The 23,794-nt window shown below is 42.8% G+C and overlaps 1 protein-coding gene across 2 annotated transcripts in view; it reads right to left on the minus strand.

Annotated features, from left to right (window-relative positions):
- Positions 1-23,794, minus strand: part of CAMK4 (calcium/calmodulin dependent protein kinase IV) — an 87,617-nt gene that overhangs the window by 33,899 nt on the left and 29,924 nt on the right. Inside the window, exons 3-6 of one of the 2 annotated variants that reach the window (XM_083702414.1) lie at positions 16,745-16,823; positions 11,937-11,990; positions 9,400-9,462; positions 9,057-9,139 (exon numbers count right to left, since the gene is read on the minus strand). In XM_083702414.1, coding sequence (XP_083558540.1) covers positions 9,057-9,139; positions 9,400-9,462; positions 11,937-11,990; positions 16,745-16,823 — 279 coding nt within the window. The remainder of the gene's footprint in view (positions 1-9,056; positions 9,140-9,399; positions 9,463-11,936; positions 11,991-16,744; positions 16,824-23,794) is intronic. The other variant, XM_083702415.1, reaches the window with a different exon arrangement.

A 23,794-nucleotide genomic window follows, 5' to 3' on the forward strand; every position in this document is an offset into this window, starting at 1 on the left:
AGCTCCTTAGAAAAGAAGATTGCTTCCATGCTATAGTAATAACCACAGTACAATGAAAATAATACAGCAAAATAACCTTGAACAATCAATTATTGCAAAGTGCTTCTGAGTTGGATTTAGAATGAAAGAAAGTTGGTATATTTTAAGGCGCTGAGGCATTCGACAGCCAACCTTTCCCACAGACTCACTTTTATTACTCTATCGATCCGAAAGAGAGAGAAAAAGATTAATCTAGCTCAGCTCAGGGGAGGGGGAATTACCACAGAAACATTGTTTTGTACAGGGTTCCCAGCTTTAAATTTAAGAAATATTAGCCACCTGAGTCCATGGGGAGAATCAGAGGCGGCCAGAAATGGCGCTTGGCAGGTCAAGGGTATGAGGTAAAATATCGTTGCCTGGGCTTTCTCTGATATTTACTGGGTTTTTTAAGATATTGATTCTGGTTACTTCCCAGAACATTGTTTTACTAATAATAATGGATAGTTTGGCAATGCTGCTTCAGGAGTTCATTAGACAACTGAGACACATGTGAGTATATGGGACACAGAAAAAGTATACTATCTTGTCAGAGGCTACACACACACACACACACACACACACACACACACACCACACAAAAGAACACGTCTAGATCATTTATCAGTGCTCTCACCTTCAATTGTCAGCTCATGCTTTTCAAAGTGCTAAATTATTTGATTTATTGATGTCAAAAAATATCTCAACAATGCAAAAGTTTATGCTATTATTCATCCCCCTACTCCTCAGTTTTAATGAACTAAGAAGGCAAATAGAACTTCTCTGTATGTTCAGCAAGGGTTCTACCTCTTCTTCCATTGAGACATGCCCAATGCAACCCCCCCCCAAAAAAACCCCAAAACCTATTTCTTTCTGCTCATATGAGGACCTGATAATTATCACTTTGCCTTTTAACCGCCCACACTCAGAATAATTTTTCATGGGGAAGCAGACAATTCAGTGGGTTGCATCCAGTGGTGGCTTTGCCTCACACAAGTCAGAGCATTTGATTTTTGCCAATCTGCCATGCCCACTTAAGTCCCCCCTGGAAACTGGTTCTGAGAACCAGTGGGACACCCCCACAAAAAATAAACACATAATGGGATATGGCTCAGAGAGCTGCAATAGGTAAAAGGGAAAGCACGATGTCACAACATGCATGAAACATTTCCACTAAGGCAAAATCACATTTGGATTCAATGCAGCATTTTAGATTGCTAAATGACTGGTCCAAAATCACTTAGGACTCAGCTACATTAGTAAAGAAAAACCATTTTATATGTGTTATAACACTATGACACCAGATGGCGCCGTGGAGTCCCATCTTCGTCAACGTGATTTTCCTTTATAAAGCTTACAACGCGTTTAACTGAAACGCTTCTTTGATGTGTCTAGATCCAGCCTGGGTTACATGAACTTTAAAAAACCCAAAAACATGATTTCCCAGGGACAGAAATCAAACATTACGTTTCTGGATCAAATTTTAATAATAAAATAAATTGTGGTTTGGAGCTGACAGCTATGCGAATCACCACGGAACACACTGAATGACAGCTTTTGCTTTCTTTAAACTTTTGCAGCTTCCATAGTATTTCAAAATTCCATAGAGGCATCATCTAGAGCTGTGGAGTTTGTTGTCATCAATACGCCTAGGACACTAAATTTATATTTAATTAACATCCAGAACAGCTATCTCAGCTAGGAACCAATGTCTGGAAGCAATGGATGTGGTAAGAAGCAAGGAAAAAAGAAAACCCCAGGTGTTTAATCCAGAGAAGATGGAGGTGATGCTGGTGGATAACTTCAAGGATCTTGAAGGACTTGTTAGGAGAGATGGTAAAAAAAAGTAAAGGTAAAGGACCCCTGGAAAGTTAAGTCCAGTCAAAGGTGACTACGGCGTTGCAATGCTCATCTTGCTTTCAGGCTGAGGGAGCCACCATTTGTTCATAGACAGCTTTCCGGGTCATGTGGCCAGCATCACTAAACTGCTTCGGCGCAATGGAACGAGTGCCAGAGCGTACAGAAATGCCATTTACCTTCCCACCACAGTGGTACCTATTTATCTACTCACACTAGTGTGCTTTCAAAACTGCTAGGTTGGCAGGACCTGCGATAGAGTAACGGGAGCTCACCCCATCGCAGGGATTCAAACTGTTGACCTTCTGATCGGCAAGCCCAAGAGGCTCAGTGGTTTAGACCACAGTGCCACCCACCGTCCCTAGGAGAGATAGCATCCCATATCAGAAACACTGGGGGATGGGGAAACACAAACTCTTGAGAGTCTCATGGACTGCAAGAAGATCAAACCTATCCATTCTTAAGGAAATCAGCCCTGAGTGCTCACTGGAAGGACAGATCCTGAAGCTGAGGCTCCAATACTTTGGCCACCTCATGAGAAGAGAAGACTTCCTGGAAAAGACCCTGATGTTGGGAAAGCAGAAGGAGACAACAGAGGATGAGATGGTTGGATAGTGTTCTCGAAGCTACCAACTTGAGTTTGACCAAACTGCAGGAGGCAGTGGAAGACAGAAGTGCCTGGCGTGCTCTGGTCCATGGGGTCATGAAGAGTCGGACACAACTAAACGACTAAACAACCAATGTGAAGAATTTGGCACTTCACTGAATAAATATTTCTTCCACTCTCCTATTTTAAATCACTTATATTGTTTCATTTTTCTAACATTGTATAATAGCTAGATGATTGTCTAAAGCAGAGACGGACAAACAGATTAAACTTGCTACAAAGCAATGCTTTAAAATTACAGGTATCATGGGATTTTTTTTTCTTTTGCGGAATGAAACTGTTGAAAAGTTTGTAAAATACTTAAAACAAAATGGGATCTCTTTATTCCGCTAAGAAATGTGACAGCATATGGAAGGCTTTCCCCAGTGCCTGCCATCAGCATCGATGCAGTTCCAGTTTCTTGTTGCCAAGGTATCTTTAGATAGTTACAAAGTGGTGTGTCTTTGAAAATGAATCCAGTGTGCTAGTTTTGCACTTACTTCAGAATTTTTAGCAAATGTCAGCTAGCTAGCCTTGTAAGAGATCATATTCTGACTTGTCTAGCTGTCATAAAGGAACTGTGCTTGGCAATGGTGCTTTTTCCTGCTTCTGATGCTGCCTACACAGCGTGACGCTGTCTCGGGATCCGGCCATATAGCACAGACAAACATGAAATTATGTTGCAGTTATATAACCCCAAAGGCCTGGAAACAGTGTCATGTGTTCTGTATACCTCACCGTCATCATGTGCATAGCAGTTTACAGCAGGGATGGTGAACCTCTGTCAGGCCCTAGATTGCCGTTGCTTACCAGACATACAACCACTACCACCCAAGCCCTTCAGACTGAAATGTCTGCAAAAATGCACTCAGGCTTTGTCTCTGGACTTCACTGATTGCCCTTTCTGCCTTATTCAGCATGTTTTCCTGCTCAATATTCTTGATTAGAAACTGTTCAGTGCGGGCCTTGAAAACAGATCTTTTTATTTCATTCTTAATCCAGTTTATGGCTCCACACTTAAGAAACAGTCTGTCATTCCTCTGCACCCTTCACGACTCCTTCCTGCCCCAGTTTATTAATTTATTTGTGGTGGGGAGTGGGGAGTCAGCGGCAGATTAACTCCATTCCAGGACCATTCGGAAGGAGGGTGTTTAAGGCAGGGTGGTCCAAAATCTTGCACTCTTCTTCTTCACAGGCTGCGTTTATTTACAGACTTTGCAAGAGACTCAACTGGTTTTGAACATTCTGAAATCTTCTTCTTCTTCTTCTTCTTCTTCTTCTTCTTCTTCTTCCCCCGCCTTTTATCCTGACAGGAACTCAACGCGTGCTTTCGTTAACAATGCAGACAAGCAGTGGGATGTCTGAGTTAGACAATTCTTCACCGATTGACCGATGTCCGCCTTAAGGTTGGTGGTTGACATTCGCAGGCAACTCTCAAATGAATGATCTACTAGGTTGTTTTGAGTTTGGGACTTTATGAAGTTCATGTTTGAAAATGATTGTTCACAGCTCACCCACCCACCCTCTCTGGCACTAAAGTTCCCTTCTCTCCCCCACTAATTGGTGCACCCCAAAGCTCAAACTTCTCTGCATTGCAAAAAACAGAAAGAAAGCAAAGTCTCTCTCTCTCACACACACCCACACATACACCCACACCCACACCATGCTTCTTCTCTGCACCAGGTGGTGCTCCTCTTCTTCTCCTCCCCCCCCCCTCCAGGTGGCTCTGGAGCTCTGGCAGCCTGGGGGATGAAGCCACATTTCAAGTGGGCCATAGAGCGCAGCCTATTGGCTGCACAGAAAGCCTCTCCTCCTCACAGAGGAGGCAGGGGTGTTTCAGCCCCTGCCCAGCTGCTCCAGCTGCCGCACCACGCCCCCAGGTGGCCAGCCAATTGGGTGGATGCTTGGGGACGGGGTTTAACCGCTCAAATGTGGCCATGGCAGCACTTCCCGGCCATTGTGCTGCTGGTTCTCGCCTACCTTGTAGCAAATCGTTACAACTTTAGGTATTGGTGGTTAGGCATTGGAATATGGTTGTGTATTGGAGGGTAGGGTTTGGCCATCGCCTACCCCTCCATTTTATGGGTATTCCGGTAAAGGAATCCGGCGGTCGTGAATCCTGTCCAACGCCCTTGCTGGTGGCTAGGGCCATGGCACGACCTCCGGTGACATCAGGGGGAGTTTTCAGTTGTATTTGCATCAACAGGCTCCTCCTACTGGTGGTTAACCCTTGATAGACTCACCCTTCCCTGAGGGGGTGGAGTCACACTCTGTTGTTTTATCCAATGCTAAGCCAATACCTCTCACATGCTGTAATCAATAAAGTTGTGGCCTTTTTTAGCCCATTAACCTAATATACTGTGTCCATGTGTCTTTCTTATCCTCAAGCGGGTGGCGGGTCCTTGAATCACAACTCCTGCAGCAGCAGAAGAGGAGGAGGAGGAGGAACAGCAGCAGTAGCCTGCCTTTGGCTGCAGCAACCGTCTTCACCAGCCTGATTGTGCTGCCTTGGGTGAGGTACAGCGTGAGGAGCTGGAGAGCCACAAAAAACAGCTGCAAGGGCCACATGTGGCCCACGGGATGCGTGTCAGACCACCCTGACCCAGGTGAAAGCCATATGGCCCAGGTGAAAGCCATATGAAAGAATCCATGTAATGTGCTCTCTACAGCCAGTCACCCATAGGAACCTGCATTAGGAAATTCTCAAAGTTCACAGATATAAGCAAATAAGAAAAACAGGGCCTCCTTGGTTAAATAATGTTTAGCACAGAAAAATGGACCTAATTACTATCTATCTTACCTCTAGGATCACGCAGCACTGCCGTCAGAAGGGAAAACGCAAGAATGGGAAAGTGTTCAAAGTGGTCTGATTTTTACAACTCATTATGATGATACAAATCTTGATGATTGGTTATTTTATCCTCCGCTTCCTGATCCTATTAAATGCCCATCTGTTTCTTGTATACTTTTGCCTCACCTGCAGATCTGACCACATGCATTCGCTGGCAATTTGCCCACATTCGCCTTCTGAAACTCTCACTGTTCATTACTCTCTTCTGCTCTGTTGACCTTCTATAAATAATAAACCTTTTTGACATACTGATGTGACCAGCATGTTCATGATACACACTGTTTACTTTTGTCAGGGTATTGGAGCATATGAGGTATGAAACTTCTTCTCTGTGATCCATATTTGTGGTATAAAATGTTGTCTTTGAAAGGCTGCCTGGGTGAGAATATCCCTGTGCTGTGTGTGTGTGTGTGTGTGTGTGTGTGTGTGTGTGTGTGTGTATGGCATTTTTATCTCAGCTTTTATCCAAGGAACTCAAGGCAGCACACATGGTTCCTCACACCCTATTCTATACCCAACTCTATGAGATAGGTTAGGCTGAGAGAGAATGGCTGTCCCCAGGTCACTCAGCATCATGGCAGAGTTGGGATTTCAACCCAGGTCTCAGAGATGCTTAGGAAACATGAATAAGCACCCCTTCCTGTTTCCTCTGTAAGACCTTCTAACAACGGCACCACACCAAAGAGAAAATGGGTCATTTTGCAAACTTAGAAGGAGGCTTTGCTTTTGCTCCCCAGGGTAATACTGGAGCATTCGGAGAACACAAATGCTGCTGAATGAGTGTTTTTGTGTTGCTGAGTCTGTCCAGTGGTTGTGGGGGATGGTAGATACATGTACACAGTTCTGCTGTGTGTATGTCTGCCTGCGTATATCTGTGCATGCAGGAGCATGGGGTGGCTGCACTTATTTTTGGCAACATATGGCACTGGCATGCAGCCCCTGATAGCTCAGCTGGTAGAGCATGAGACTCTGAATCTCTAGGGTCATGGGTTCAAGCCCTACTTTGGGCAAAAGATTGCTGCATTGCAGGGGGTTGGACTAGATGACCCTCGTGGTCCCTTTCAACTTTATGATTCTATTATTTCTATGACTGGCCAATGGCGAATGCAGCCCTCAGGCCCTCTGCCCTGCAAGGCTAGTCACTCCTGGTAAATATTGGTACATAAAACATGGTTTAGTGTGAGTGCCTTAACTATAGTTTAACTTTTAAAGCCATGATTTGTTGTTGGCTCAGTGACCTTAACTATGGCCAAGTGCTATGTGTAAACATGGGCACCTCCCTAACTACAATGGTATCTCAGGTTAAGAACTTACTTTGTTCTGGAGGTCCGTTCTTAACCTGAAACTGTTCTTAACCTGAGGTACCACTTTAGCTAATGGGGCCTCCCGCTGCCGCCGCTGCCACGTGATTTCTGTTCTCAGAGCCAGTGTGGTGTAGTGGTTAAGAGTGGTGGACTCGTAATCTGGTGAACCGGGTTCGCATCTCCGCTCCTCCACATGCAGCTGCTGGGTGACCTTGGGCTACTCACACTTCTTTGAAGTCTCTCAGCCTCACTCACCTCACAGAGTGTTTGTTGTGGGGGATGAAGGGAAAGGAGAATGTTAGCCGCTTTGAGACTCCTTCGGGTAGTGATAAAGCGGGATATCAAATCCAAACTCTTCTTCTTCTCTTCCTGAAGCAAAGTTCTTAACCTGAGGTACTATTTCTGGGTTAACGGAGTCTATAACCTGAAGCGTCTGTAACCTGAAGCGTCTATAACCTGAGGTACCACTGTATACAGTATAGTTTAAGTGACCCTTGTAATGTCACCCTTCCCAAATTGTCCACCAAGAAACAGAGACACCAAACAAGAGTAGTTGAAAAATGAATCCACTTTTAGTGCTCAGTTCCTCTCACTGGCACTTTTCTTGTAGTTGACACTGCTGCCAACTTTGCCTGGTAACAGAATCCTTTCCCCTTCTATTCAAAGTTGCAGCTCAAGCTGGATTTGAAAACCTAAAGGAAACACTGATGAATTTTTGCTTTGCAAATGTTTCCAGTGTTGTGCGCTGCAGTGGTTTTGGTTAGTGAGTGGAATGATTTCTGGGAATGTGTCTCCTTTCAATTTGGGCAGCTTTTGAAGGAAAAACTCATTATGCATGAGTTCGAAATGAGGTTCTGTTCCTGACAGTCATTGCAATTAACATATGAAACTACTTAAGTGTGCATTAGTCAAATCAGTCTTTCAATACCCACCTAGCAGAAGAAGAGCGTAGAGAGGGGTCCAATGTAAGGAATGCTTACTTAAACCAATTGCCGGTTGGGGAAAGAAAAATAAAAGGCATGGTTGCAGAGGAAAGGAGTGCACTTTAAGAAACAAAAAGCTGCAAAATAGTGTGGGTGTTTCTTTCCTGGCAGAATGGAAAGAGGGAGCAGTTGTTTGATGACAGCTCTCACTCTCACAGCCGACCAGTGGAAAGGGAAATGGTGGCATGGTGAGGCAATGCCAGTAACTAGGTGCTGCAAACACTTAAGTGATGTCAGGAGGAGGGTCAGAAGAGAATTAGAAGCCAGATGGGATGAAAGGGTGAAACAAACCAGAATTACTTTGATAATTTGCAGTTCATCCTTTGGTTTAAACAAGGTTCATTGACTTGCTTAAATAAACCACTGTTTAAGAATAGTTTAATGTGACAATAATAATAATATTTTATTAATTATACCCTGCCCATCTGGCTGGGTTTCCCCAGCCACTCAGGGCGGCTTCCAACAAAATATTAAAATACAGTAGTCCACCAAACATTAAAATCTTCCCTAAATAGGGCTGCCTTCAGATGTCTTCTAAAAGTCTGGTAGTTGTTGTTCTCTTTGACATCTTGTGGGAGGGCATTCCACAGGACGGGTGCCACTACCGAGAAGGCCCTCTGCCTGGTTCCCTGTAACTTGGCTTCTCACAATGAGGGAAACGCCAGAAGGCCCTCAGGGCTGGACCTCAGTGTCCGGGCAGAACAATTGGGGTGGAGATGCTCCTTCAGGTATACTGGACCGAGGCCATTTGGGGCTTTAAAGGTCAGCACTAACACTTTGAATTGTGCTCGGAAATGTGATGTGTGAACCACACCACTGCTGTGACAAAAACAGGCTTCAACCTTATTCATATTGACCAGGTACCAGAAATGTCAGCAGGGACACCATGTGATGTGCAATGCAGCCACAGTTCTTGCTAAGAAGCCTAGGAGGGAAAACATTAGAAACAGGCTGCTTCCAGTTGCTTCTGCCTGAGGTCATGGCTTCTTTTGTGATTGCAGTACTGGCTATGGTGCTTTTGGGCCCTGAGGCATTTAAAGTACTGCCTGCAACCTTTCTTTAGCTTAGATCCCCAGATGTTGGTGGACTACAGCTCCTATCATCCCTAGCTAGCAAGACCAGTGGTCAGGGATGATGGGAGTCCACCAACATCTGGAGATCCAGGGTTGAGAAAGGCTGCCTTAGGGGCTTAGCTGAGAAGGGGCCTGAGGCCTATTCCTCTTACACCCTAACAGGGCGGTCCTTGAGAAAGACATTTGCTTTGAAGTCTGCCCTGTGAGCCAGAGGAGAGCAAGATCACAGCAGTTTTCAGGGCAGGACAGTGGAAAACTAGTCCCCATTCAATTCATTATAACAACATTCCTGGAAGAGATATGGAATAACTTCCACACATCGCCTACCTGTCAAACAGTTCTCCTCCCGTGACCAGCTCCAAGACAAGGCTGATTTCTGTGGGGGTTTCAAATATCTCCTTCAGTCTTATCTGAGAAAGGCACAAAATAAGGAATTTTTCAGTTTCAGAGGAAGTATGTATATATTTCGAAGATCAACAGCAAGGAAGTTACAGTGAAGGATGAATGTCTCATTTATCCCATTAACTTGGTCTTGGGGTTTGTTTGAACTTATTCTTCTTTTTGATTACTTCTTTAAACCTCTGCTTTTCATTCTGCCTAAAGGTTCCACAATAAAACATCTGTATCATAAGCAAACAAAAGATTGTGTTGTAAAAAATACCCAACTTACAATATTTGGATGTGAAAGTCGAAGTAGAACGCCTATTTCTGTTCGGACAATCTTCTTGTCTACCTAGTTAAAGGGGGGGGGAATGCATAATAAGTTTTTGGTATTCATCTTAGACATTTTTAACTATTGCTGTGCAATCCTAAACACATGTTCTAGGAAGTGAGTCCTACTGAAGTCACTGGGACTTACTTGCATGCTAATATATTTAGGATAAGGCTGCAGGTTAAGAAATAGATATCTGAGCAAATATACCAGCATTCTTAAAGAAAGTTCGAAGATTTCAGTAACGTTTCATACAAAATTATGATGGAAATTTGATCAGCACCCATTGTTTCAGCTGAGAGGAAGTTCCACTGGATCAAAAAGTTTTCTATCTGCAGACGGCACAACCTGCTACAACCACCTGTCTCATTCAGCAAGGCTACTTTTTAAAATCTTGCATTACCATTCAAGCATCCTATATATTTACACAATATATTAGAAACACATTATTATTCTGAAACCTGCCTTGTGTCCAATTACCTTCTGAGCACAGTCCCAACGACATCAGTGTGACTGCAAAAACCAATATAAGAAAATATGCCTTCCTTTCTTGAGTTTAATGTCTACATAAAAAGATAGTATGTTGTTCGAAGACTAGAGGTGCAGCAATAAAACGGCTAGCACGTTTGCAAAGCTAAGCAGGGTTCGGCATGGTTTCAAAGTGGATGGGAGACCGCATGTTGAGATTCCTGCATTGCAGGGGGTTTGGGGTAGATGACCCTCAGTGTCTCAACTCTATAATTCTGTGAAGTGGAAGGCAAGTAGGCTCAGGGGGTGGAGAGGATGGTGGAGGGAATCTTGCTAATACCAGTGAGAGGAGAAAATGCTCCAGGCACCGAAGTCAACATCACTGAAACCTATATAATGAAAAGAAATCATAAAAATTAAATTAATAGTAGATGTGATCAGGGGCACAAAGAGGTCTGAAGTCTGAAACAAAGATGATCAGCTATTTTAGACAGATTTGAGAATACCGCAAGATACTGAGGAGACAAGAGAAATAAGTTTACTCTAAGTCTGAGGGGGACGGGGGGAATATGTTCAAGAAACAGAAGCAAGGTGTACATGAAGCAAGACTTCCCTTTGTTTTATTAGGTTAGTAAGCACTCCCTGCTGGCGAATATCTGTGCCCCCAAGCTACTTCTGTGTGAGGCAGCAGTGACCCTCTAGTGCCAACATGTCACAGAGGATTCTCTTTTTACAACACTACAAAGTTAATTTTAGAAATGTGCTCAAAGACAGAATTTTATATCACTTGTTTACACATTTGGGAGAGGGGAAAGGTTTCCTCTGTGCTCTGAAAAGACCCAGCAAGCTAGCTGAAACAAGGGGGTAAGGAATAAGTGCCTAGAGGGTAAACAAGAACGGAAGAAAGGAACAATGGGGAGGGGGAGGAATCTTACTGTTTTGTAAGCTCCAGTAGTTTTTCTGACTGCCTCTCCACTTAAGATGAATGTTGCATGTTTCAGCAGAACTCATCACTCAGTTTTATAAAATAAAACATTAATTACTCGGTCCTTCAGTGCACTCTGCACACCCAGCAGATTTTTGTTTTTGTTTGTTTCCAGTTTCCAGTTCATACAATGCTCAGAAATTCCATTTGGCAGTTTCCATCCCTGATTTGCCAGTATGATATCTACACATGTTCATACCACAGAGTAATAGTTGGCATTTATTATTGTCCTACTTTAACATTTTGAAGTCTCAGGATGGAATTACAAGGTTCCATCTGCAAGCATATTTGCTTGCCAGATGGAACATTCCACTCTGTATGTGCTGTTCTGGGGTTTTTCCTGATCCCCTCAAATGCAATTTCAGGGCAGGGGGCATGTGGGGAGGGGAGGGAAGAAATGAGGAAGTTCCATTGCACAAGTGGAAACCCTTGCACAAAGCTTCTGCTGGCAGGGTTCATTAGGTGAATCCCGTCCTTAATGTTTGTTCAAAATCGTTACATAGAATTCATGACCAATAGTTGCAGTAAATGCCATCTACCAAGCAACAGCTGCTGCACACATGTTACTTATTTCCTTGCAGAATGAATGCTGCGTATTTAGCTGAATGTGTAGCATAAATACTAGGCAAAATGCACTCTTTAGCATTACAACAAACAAGTTCAGGTTCAAGGGACAATGTTCTTCTTACTGCTCCTCCCTGCTTTGTAGTCAAAGTAATAAGGCTACTGACTGATTAGCAATAATTTATTTACATGAATGGCATTTACCTAAGGCTGCTTTAAACACAAGGCTTCGAATGTGCGATTCAGTGTGTGTACAGACATCGAATTCCTGCATGAATTAGCCTTTCACTTCCCATGGAGCAGGCAGCCCAACTTCAATGAAAAGAATGGAAAAATACTTAGAGAATTTCCTCTGCAAGCAGATCTTTTGCTGCATGGGATTACTAAACTGGGCGGGTATATTTTTGCAGTTCTAGTTTTTCTGAAGCCACTTAATACTCTCTTCCTATTATCAAATAGTTATAAAACATAGCAATACCTTTTCTTGAAACAACTTCTTTAGAGTTGCACAGAGCTCTTCAGCAGGCAACATCTGAAATAACATGTTTGTTTACAGATTACTATAACAGCTTTACGCCCAGTTTAGCCTTGGCCCAATGGATACATTGGAGCTCATGGTACAAAAAATAGTATATCCTTATACAGTGCTATTTTTCTAGAATAAGAGGTGCCGGAACTCACCATGAACGCCTCCCTTGTTCTCTTACAACGGCAATGGCGCCCAGCTGAGAGTTGCCGGAACTGTGTTCTGCTGAGTTAGTTCTAGCTGGGGAAAAAACCCTGTCTTCCCTAGGTCTTGCTAAAAATGTACCCAATCTCTAAATTTGCTCTGAATACACATGTGAATTAATGTTTATGAAGCATACTACCTATGCTTACCCTTAAAATGTTTTAGCAGCCACTACCATGGCATTAGTGAGCTTTTCATGTCATGACAACAACAGGTTAATGTTTATGAGGATGCTCACTGGTATTTCACACTGCAGAGTTTCTGTGTCTCAACATTGAAGGCCACATTTATTTGATACTTATCATTTGTTATATAATTTATAAATGATAAAGTATGCATCATCATGAACAGTCCAGTTGTTTAGGATAAAACCTTGTGGGGGGCGGGCAAACCAATAATCTGGATAAAGTGATAACCATTCTACTGCTTACAAACCTATTACCAAGCCCTACTCTGGCACTAGTTTGTGTTCATAGAAACAAGACTCAGCTGCACATTACCTGGCTTAGTTCCAACAGTCTGGTCAACAGATGGTACAGCGAAATATTGCTGGCTGTTTCTTGCTTTACTAACCTTGAGCTTCAGGATTCAAGCTGTGTTTGGAACCCTACGGAGTGCGTGCAGCTTATATATGAGGGAAGTAGCAATTTGCGGCACAGAAAAGGGTTAAATAACTCTGCGCTCCACTAAAGCTGCTGTTATTGAGAAAGAGAGCTGGTGCGACAGCTTCTTTGCACACATTTTTGCAAGATGGGTAGTTAGCCCTGCCAAAAATAGAGGGTCTGCATCTCAGTAGTTCAGCCGCTGCTTGGCATGCGGAAGGTCTCTGGTTCAGACCCCATCATCTCCAGTCCAAAGGTGCTAAGTTGCTGTGGTCAAAACTACTGAGCCTCTTGGGCTTGCCAATCAGAAGGTTGGTGGTTCGAATCCCCATGATGGGGTGAGTTCTTGTTGCTCTGTCCCAGCTCCTGTCAACCTAGCAGTTCGAAAGCACGCCAGTATAAGTAGATAAATAGGTACCGCTGTGGCGGGAAGGTAAACAGTGTTTTTGTGCGCTCTGCGCTTGTCACAGTGTCCCGTTGCATCAGACGCGGTTTGGTCATGCTGGCCACATGATCCAGAAACAAACAAATGTCGGCTCCCTCAGCCTGAAAGCAAGATGAGCACTGCAACCCCATAGTCACCTTTGACTGGATTTAACCATCCAGGGACTTTTACTTTTACCCTTTTTACCGGTTTTACACTTTAAAAAGCACTGTTGTGTAATTAATTAGGTTGTGAATGAACAGATAAATGCAGAAACATTCTTGCATTTCAAGTTTAAGCAACAAAGCCAAACAGAATGTGGAGAGCAAGACTGATGGCTGGACTAGCTATAAGTTTGCTGGTATGCACATGGAAGCAGCAGTTGACTGTAAATGAGCAGAAGATTTGATCAAAGAGGGGTGAACAAGTTGGCAGAATTGGAATGAAAGTTGACATGACAGTTAAATGGTTCTTCCTGGGGGCTCAGATTTGTGACAGCACACAATCCTATGTCTGCCCACTCACTTCTGAGGAGGACTTACTTTTTCCTATTTAGTTCAATTGTGCTTACTTTCAGGTAAATGGGTGCAGGACTGCAGCCTGGTGCAATTTCACTTTAGTGTCTCTAAAGCCTGAGCAGATCCCTCAATCTTTGAAGACATTCAGTTAAAACTGCCTCATGTAACCTCAACTGCTGCTGGTAGGGAAGATTTATTTTTGAGAGACAAGTAGACTTCGCTCCATCTCTGGATATTTTATCTGCTGGGATGTAAGCTAAAATTGCCTCGAGTCCAACAGTTGCTGTAAAAACTGTTGCCAGTTTGGGTCATGATCAGGAATAAAACATATCCTTTTCCTCTTCTCTGGGAAGATTAGTACAATGATTTTCTCAATAATCATCCCTGAGGGACTCCCTTTAATATGACTACTTTAGAATGCTTCCATGTCCCTCAGGGGATCTGTTTTAATTTATAAATGTCACCACTTTATCCCAAAGGTGCTCTCTATCACATCACACTTTTCATTTGAGTTTCAAGAGAGGAAGTTGGAGTCAACCAACAACTAGGGAAGGGGAGGGGAGCCGTTTTTTATAATTGCCCTTTTTAATTTTTTTGATAACAAGACACGTTTAATCTATTTCCTTCCAGAGTGTTCATCTTAACAGCCCCATCTTCATTTCTTTAGCTTATTGGAGACTCTAAACAAAACATGGAGATTAAGGACAAGCTGTTCTCAAATAAAAGTCACCTATCAATGAACTCCCTTTTTCAGAAGGGTAAGCAAGCTTTGCGACCTGTATATACCTTGATCATCAATGAAATTCCACAGGATCCAGTGGAAAATAATAGTTAACCTAAATGGGCCTGCAGAGCAGTGTATGCCAAATTTTGCATTAATCTATTTCTTTCATAATGTTCTACTTGGTCCTCTTAAACTAAACTCTCAAAATGGAAGAGACCATTATAAATTTATTTAACCAATGTTTCCTGTAGCTGTTGGTTGGATATGCTGAGTAACCACGCCTGTCATTCAAGAAAGCACCCATCCGAGAGCACTTACTGACTTCTTTCCCAAGATAATGGGCCTTAATCTGGATTTTTTCCATATAGAAAACGTCCCATACCCCTGATAATTAATTTGCTGCTTTTTTCAAATTAACCAATTTGCCCATCTTTTAAAGATGAGGGGGCTAGAACTATGCATATTAACTCCAGACACACAGATAGTTGCAACATGGTCACATAGCTCCATTGCACTGTGTTTACACTTTCAACAGTGGTGTCAAGATATGTTACTGCAGAGCGACGAGCTACATCTGGGGCTGAAAATGAGAATTAGGTCTCAAATAGGAACATCTGCACTGTACTAAATTTTCAGCTTGCAACTCTAGTATTTCAAGCCCCTTCAGCGAGAAAACAATAAAACAATCTTAAAGTAGGACTCATTAAATTTATTGTCAGAACATTTTAAAATTTGGAGGAGCTACTGTTGAAGATAAGTCTAAACTCCATGGAAGATGGTGCGTAAGTAGCGCTTAAACCTCCCCTGGTGAAATAAGAGGAACAGAAATAACAGTCCTTTTATTTGGTGGAGTAAGCGGCCTACAGCGATACAGTTGGTACAGACGTGCTATTCCACCTACAGAAGAGCTCTTTCCATTTGCAGAAGTGAGTTGGATCTCCACTGATACAAATCTCATTCTTCTCTACTGAATGCCTCCCCTCACTTACCCACTGAAACCTGAAAAGGTTTTCACTGTCAATATGGCCACTGGCGGAGGAAGAGGGGAGTGGGGGGAGCACACCGCCCCCAGCAGTGCAACCCAGTGGAGTTCCATCACAGCTGCCCCCCCCCCATTCGTGCTGGGTGCCTTGCTCCCACAGGCAGCACACCACACCCCCTTGGGCAGCGCCCCCGGTGCCAAAGCATGAAGCTCCACCACTGAATATGGCTGGATCATAAAACTGTTGTTGTAAAGGAAATGCATCTAGCTTGGCCACCCCCCCGTCCCCTGCACTCCTGTATCCAAATTCTCTCCCCTCACCCCACCATTCTGCTTACTAATTTGAAAAATCCATAACTTATATGAAGTTCGGCCTCAAAGCTACGGTAAATACGATGCTCGAATAATAGCAACTCTTTTGAGAGAGTTGCAGGTGCTTATGTAATAACCAGCTCTTAGATGAATCTCCTGACTGTACTACTTCTGAATTTTTTAATCCTAATGCTATTTTTATAATACCATGAAACCTTCAGCACTCAGAGAACATGCCACGATGCAGAGTTCTCAAAGTACGGCATGCTAGCAAAGTTGAAGCAGCACCTGCCATTAACCTACTTACAGTAGAAATTAGCAATTCTCTAGGAACACATAAACAGTTTTACTCTTGTTTTAAACCTCTCTCTCCCCCACAATCCCTCTCCTGAGGGCTGCATTGAGGGCTGGCTACCCCCTGAGTCAGAACTATTGCTCAGGTACAACTGCAGCATGAAACAAAAGGTAAGGTTGCTTCCTTCACAAAAACAAGAACTGTTGTGTTCTTTTTGGCATGTAGTCTTGAGGTGATAATCTCTTTCTTCTTCCCATACCCTCATGCCTGTGCAGAAGATTCTGCTTTCCATAGAAGGCGGAGTTCAAATCACGAAGTCATACAATATATATGGGTTAGTTTGCAGAACCTCTTATATTTTTTTATGTCCTTTCCATGTCTTCCTGCTGCTTTGTTCTCATCAGGAATTCATGCACTTGGTGTTTTCTAAGTATACATTTTCTACTAACCATTTTACAATATGCAGATAGAATAGTAATATACAAAAAGATGAGTAAATGCATAGCATGTCTTCGGGAATAATTTCCTCCGAAGGCTGCTGGTGTGCACATCATGAATTTAAATCAAACCAAGCTGGAACGTCCTCATTGGTCAGACTGTGCAATTAAAGCCTAAACACATTTGCAATGGATCCTCTGAAGAAAACCTCTGTAAGAAAAATTTGAGAAGGGGTGGTGGTGGTGGTGGAATGAAACTTACAGTTTTCTTCAAGATTTTGACAGCAAATGGCTTTTGTGTTCCTTTCTGCCTGCATCTGTAGACAATAGATGTTGCACCCCTGAAAAAAAAAGAATATAAAGTTACGTTCAGATATGTAGAATATATTCTATTCTATTCTATTCTATTCTATTCTATTCTATTCTATTCTATTCTATTCTATTCTATTCTATTCTATTCTATAAAACGTAATTTCTCTGAAAACTGAGCTTGCTTTAAAATTTGAAATTTAATTCTTGGAAATTAAAATAAGTTATGATTTTTCACTGTACGGTTTTGATTTTCAGTTTTGATCAAGTACTTGCTTGGAATTTATTTTGGCTATATTCCTCAGCAATGTAACACCTACACAAAGTAATTCTGCTCATTATTCCATTCCCATTGCCCAGGGATATTTAACTACAGTACAGTACTAGGGAATCGTGAAGAATAAACAAATAAATAAAATCCAGTGCTAGCGACATTGTAACACTCCTGCAGAACAGAAAACTGTTTCATTTGTAGCTCTTTCTGTTCCACGGGAGAGTTGTCATTTCACTGCTGGAATGACTTTGGCACATTGGAAAATGCAATCTTCAGCTATCAGTCTTGAAAATTTCTTTGCTCTTTTCAGTACTGTATTCAACTTTTCATACATCCCCAATTCCTTTTAAAAAGCCAAAAACCAAACAAACCCAACAACGACAGAATTAGGTGATGTGTTTTCTTATATGGAATATTTATACTGCAGTTCTAGAAGTGTTGTTTGATAGAACTCTTTGAACATTAATTTAAAAAAACCAGACGCATCCACCATTTCCCTAATGACAAATGTGTTGCTTTGAAAAATATTTTAGCAAGACCTTCCAGTTGCCATTTGTGTGTTCACACAAACTTCTTATCTACATGTTAAGAAGTGAGGGAAAGTGATGTATGAATTTGCATCTATCCTGAGCACATCTTCACTGAATGAAGAGCATCCATTTCTAATTAATATATTTGTAGTATATATTCTAGATCAGGAAGGGAAGTTAAAATAATAGAAAATACAATTAATGTCAAGTAGACCTGACCCAGCAGCATACTCAGAACATTTTAAAGGAAGTTGTGGCACAAGGCAGATGTGGAAGACACAAAACGAGAAAGAAAAAAGGATATCTGAGTAACGGTCCTTTCAATAAAGATGAAAGAGCCAATAATTCTGGGGCCGCTCAAGAAACTGTCAGAATTCCAGTTGAGAAGAATCCTGTTATTATGGCTGAACTTTCTTCCATTCCCATCAGCAACCCTTCCTTCTTCTGGACATTGCTTGACAGACAAAATTCTTGCCTCAAATGTTTCCATGGGACATAACTGTCTCTTTGTTCACTTTTTTCAGATTCTCTGAAAAGGGTGAGCAGGGAGTGGAGTGAGGTAGTGACAGATTTAAAAGGGGAATGGATTTGGGAACTATGGTACATGCAAGGTCTACATCATGGGTAGGCCAACTAAGGCCCGGGGGCTGGATCCGGCCCAATCGCCTTCTAAATCCGGCCCATGGACGGTCTGGGAATCTGGGAATCAGCATGTTTTTACATGAGTAGAATGTGTGCTTTTATTTAAAATGCATCTCTGGGTTATTTGTGGGGCATAGGAATTTGTTCATTTATTTTTTCTTCAAAATATAGTCCGTCCACCCACCCCAAGGTTTGAGGGACAGTGGACCAGCCCTCTGCTGAAAAGGTTTGCTGACCCCTGGCCTGCGTGAACCATTTGCAAAACAGTACACAACCACAATGCAGGCATGCATGCATAATGCTAAATAAAATGGCAACTCGGCTGCCCATCATTTCCCCCTCTCCATCCTTCAGTCAGGCTGTATACATTTTTATTTTTAAAAGCACCACATGATGCATTTCTGTGCTCATTCGTTATTAATATTTTATACACTTTTTTATTTATTTGTTTAAGTGCAAGACTGCTCCAAAGTTTGAGGAACCAGAGAAGTTTTTCTTCTTGGTATGAAGCCAGCCATTGAGCACCATGCACAGCTGGTTTCTGCAGAAGATTTGCAAAACCTCTTTTGTTTGAGTTCAACAACAGAAGGGAAATGTGGATCAAATGTAGTAAAGGAGTTTCCAGAGTTGCTCCACTGTTCCAAAATGTCACATTTGTCTTTGCTCTATGTTTCACAAAGCAGCTGCAGCACATTCAGAAGGAAAAGAAATGTTTTGCTTAATAAAACTAGTAAAGGTAAAGGGACCATTAGGTCCAGTCATGGCCGACTCTGGGGTTGCAGTGCTCATCTCACTTTATTGGCCGAGGGAGCCGGCATACAGCTTCCGGGTCATGTGGTCAGCATGACTAAGCCACTTCTGGCGAACCAGAGCAGCACACGGAAATGCCGTTTACCTTCCCGCCAGAGTGGTATCTATTTATCTACTTGCACTTTGATGTGCTTTCGAACTGCTAGGTTGGCAGGAGCAGGGACCAAGCAACGGGAGCTCACCCTGTCACGGGGATTCAAACCGCCGACCTTCTGATTGACAAGTCCTAGGCTCTGTGGTTTAACCCATAGCGCCACCTGCATCCCTAGCTAATAAAGCTACAATTGCACTATGTATCTTTTAAAAAAGAATCCGATCAGCCCTGTGCTGCATTTCAAATACAATAATCACCACCACCACAAATCCAATCCTGCCAACCCCTTTACCTTTACCTTACTTTTCCATCATAAGCCATGCCCAAAGGAGCTCACCATAATTAAAAGTCTACTCTAATCTCGGGGTCACCAGGGGGCGCATTGGAAGATGGCCAACAATAACATCTCTCCGACCCACACGAGGTAATTAAGAGGCTGTTATGGGAGTATGCAGCCTCCCTTGCCCCCCCCCAAGGGAATGGGGGCGACTGCCTTGCCTGCTGTGCCCATAATTCACCCCCAGATTCGAAAGAATGGGGTGAGGGCACTAGGCACAAAGCCCTTGGGTGGAGTCGGCTCTCCTGGACGCTGTCTCTGAATCGCACACTGGTTTGCATCAGCTCGAAATATATAATTAGAAATAGAAGCAAATGCACATACTTAAGTGAAGATTGGGAGTAAATACTGCTGATTAATGGGATCTCTGTGAGCGGAGCGACGGGCTGGACAATAAATAAAGTGAAGACTCATCATTAAAAGATCGGTATGTCGGAGCGAAACAGAAAGGAGGGGGGAGGAAAAACTTTTCTTTTTTTGTCTTATGTGAGTACCCAATAATCCTCCCTCCCAGAGAGAAAGAATCGTTGCAAATTACTAATCACAAGCAGGAGATTAAGAACTGTGTGGAAATAAATTACTGATCAAAGAGAGGACTGGTGGGAACGTCTGATGGAAGGAAAGCTTTGTGACGCAGTTTCAAATGGAGATTTGTTAAGACAGGCCTGCCCACAGGAGGATGAGGGGGAGGAGGACCATGGTCATTGGAATGTGAATGTATGGCTATCGGAATGTGGATTTGACCTGGCAGGGCCCCCTGAGATACAGTTTCGCAGGCCTGTGGAAATCAACGGACAGACTGTGGGAATGTTCTTTGTGGAGGTGTGGAAATGGCGTCTGTCCTTTATGTGATATGGCTCTTGGAGAGTGTAAAATCCACACAGGATATGTTTGTTTTCAACCCGCTTGTGAAGATTATCAGAGATCACAAAGAAAGGAATATATGATAGCAACAAGAAGATGAGGAAAATAATAAAGAGACTTTCTGGACAGAACTGGAATAGTAATGAATAGTAACCATTTCTCTCATAAAAAGTGGTTTGACGAGGAATGTAGACACTTCAAGAACAACCTATATAATGAATTCTTGGCATATAGGGCATCAAATGACCCCGCACCTAGCAGTCACCTTATGAACCTCAAGAGAAGGTATAAAGCACTATTAAAGGAAAAGAAGCTTGCGGCAGAAAGAAATGATTGGAACAACCTTCTAAAAGCTGCAGAAAATAGAAATCCCTCCTCCTTTTGGCACCAAATTTCTCAATACCTGGGTAGACCGTGGTCAAGGATAGAACCCCAAATTTCAGCTGACACCTGGGAAAGCTTCTTCTCCGATTTATATGCAGCTCATGCTGCCAGCGGAGAAAGGATAGAATTGGCCCCCTTGCCTGAGTGGGATCCTGTTACCTGCTCTGAAGTGGAAACACTTATAGACCAATTTGAGGCGGGCAAGGCACCCGGAGACGATCTTATCTCCATAGATGTTATTAAAGCCAATAAGGATTGGTGGTGTCCACCCTTAGCAGCTCTTTTTACTTATATAAACAAAACAGCACAATTTCCTCCAAGCTGGAACTCTGCACCGATTGTGTTAATCCACAAGAAAGGGCCACGCACAGACCCGGCAAATTTTAGACCAATTAGCCTGCTAAATGTTATCAGGAAGATCTATTCAAGATTTCTACTTAACAAATTAACGACCTGGATGGAAAGTAACAACATCATCGCAGAGGAACAGGCGGGTTTCCGCCCTGGAAGATCAACAACAGACCAAATCTTGATCCTAAATCACTTGGCCACCAAGTATGCTGACAATGGCCTAAAAGCCCTCCACGTCGCCTTTATAGACTTTAAGCAGGCTTTTGATCTAATTCCCAGGAACCAGCTATGGGCAAAATTGGCAGCGACATCCATCGACCGCCGCCTTCTCCTGCTGATTATTAATTTGCATACAAAAACCTTCCTGAGGATTAGGCTAGATAGCAAGGGGTTAGTCTCCAATCCGGTTGCCACCACTAGGGGGGTAAGACAGGGCTGTTTGCTTGCCCCTGCCCTGTTTAATTTCTATATTAATTCGCTAGTGGTGCATATGGCAAATACTGATTTCCATCCACCAAAACTGGCAGGACGAGCCTTGAATGTCCTGCTGTATGCGGACGATGCCGCCCTATTAGCTACGTCCCATCGGATTAAGGAGGATGCTTCGAGCTCTTCATGAATATGTGACCCAACATGAGCTCCAACTAAATTATGCCAAGACCAAAATAATGGTCTTTGCCACTCAACCGAAACCTAATTTATGGTCAATTAATGGTATTCCTTTAGAGCAGGTCAGCTGCTTCAAATACCTGGGTCAGGTTGTTAGATCAAATAGGTCCTTCTTGGCGCACAGAGAATACATAGCCTCGAACGCATCAAAAGCAGCCTTGTTGATTAGAACCCTGTACTCTAAGAAACAGGCACAAACTGTCAAAGTTGCCTTGCGACTCTTTAAAATGAAAGTCCTCCCTCTTCTACTGGTGGGCATTGCCTTGGGCTCACGTAGGGACTTTGAAAAATTGGAATCTATCCAAACCCAATTCCTCAGGGCCATACTCAGGATCCCCCCCTCCGTGGCAGGTGCGATCATGAGATTGGAAACCGGTTGCCAAGCCTTTAGGTATGTGGCCCTGAAAGCGAAGTTATGGCTTTGGCTTAAGCTTTGCTTCAGACCGGTGGGTTTGGCCCCCTTGATTCTGAGGGATAATTTTAAATCTCCATGGGAAGGGGAGATAGTGGAGGAAGTGCAGAAGTGCGGGTTGTCCTCCCTTTATATAGAGTCCATGACGTATAGCCACGCAAAGGCGGTGATCGCCCAAAGATTAAGGGATATTGCGAGACTGGAGGACATAGCCCGTGTGAAACCTGGGCTGTTTCTGGGGGAGCAGATGTACCGAGCTGCTCCAGCTCGCTACCTGGCGGATATCCACTACGTGGAATACCGCAGACTATTTACCGCGGCTAGGCTGAATGTTCTTGACTCGGCGGTTCTGAAGGGAAGATATGGAGGAGTCCCATATGACCAGAGATTATGCCATTGTGCATTGGGTGAGGTAGAATCCACAGAGCACATTTTAATGAGCTGTCCCTTCTACAACGATTTAAGACAGTATCTTATAACCCCATACTTACCCCAGCTTATTCCCCGACAAAGAGGAAAGCAGACAGCATATCTGCTAAATAAGTCTTCTAGGAAAACAACTTTGTCAGTGGCTAAATTCCTTTTCCTGGCACTCAAGCGTCGGAAACGTACAATTGAATGCCTTGATGTGGGTTATCTGTGAGAGGTTTAGTGCTGTGGCCCTACCTTATTCATGTACCCCTATGATGTTTTAGTTCATAATTCTGTATTGTGTTTTATTTCTGTGTTTTATTTCTGACTATCGGTCGAATAAAGGAAATTGATTGATTGAAAATCAGGAAAATCATAAAACACAACAGGAATACATTGAATTGCAATTGGGTATAACAGAGACAATTCAGATATAGTGGCAGTTAAAAATATATATTAAAGCTTGATCACTAAAATATAAACTAAAATTGTCATTTAAAAGCTTAATTATTTTGGTAGTACAGCTTTAAAAGGGGCACTTTATCTATATCCCTTCCTCATTTTGTGACCCTCTCTCCCTGTGGCACATTCTGATCCAGTTGGGCTTTCGATTCATTGTGGCAAGGGAGTCTATATGACAATCATTGTGCATAAGGGTGTGGTGCTGCATACAAAATGAGAGCCAGCTGCTTAGCAATTCACATGGGTCAATATAGATATAGATGTATATACATGGCTGTGAATATATAATCACACAAAAAAGAAAAGCTATTCCTATTGGGTGGCTTGCTTCCTTTTACTCTCCCCCCTCCCCACTTTTCTGCAGAATCTTTAACATATTGAAAAAACTAGATACAGAACAATGGCATCTAATTAATAATATTTAATTGGAAAAAAATCACATGGTGGAATAATAAAGGTGCAGGTCAGGCAGATGGTCATTTATAAAAATGAACAGAGGTCATCTGCACAATTCTCAGATAATAACGGAGTAAGCATTGAACAGAAGGGTAATGTCAAGTCTACACATGCAAATTATGTTATGAATATGGGCCTCTGGCTATAGATGTAAGCGCTGTATTCTAAATCACACTTCCACAATCCTCCAGTGAATCATATTTTACCAGCGGGGGGTGGAGGGATGTTCCGTAGAACTACACAAGTAGAAATACCTACTGTGGATTATTGAATCTACATCAGCAGCAGAAAGCCTAGTAGATTTTGT

The sequence above is a fragment of the Podarcis gaigeae genome, assembly GCF_964106915.1.
Source record: "Podarcis gaigeae genome assembly, chromosome: 11".
In the NCBI taxonomy this organism is placed as follows: domain Eukaryota; kingdom Metazoa; phylum Chordata; class Lepidosauria; order Squamata; family Lacertidae; genus Podarcis; species Podarcis gaigeae.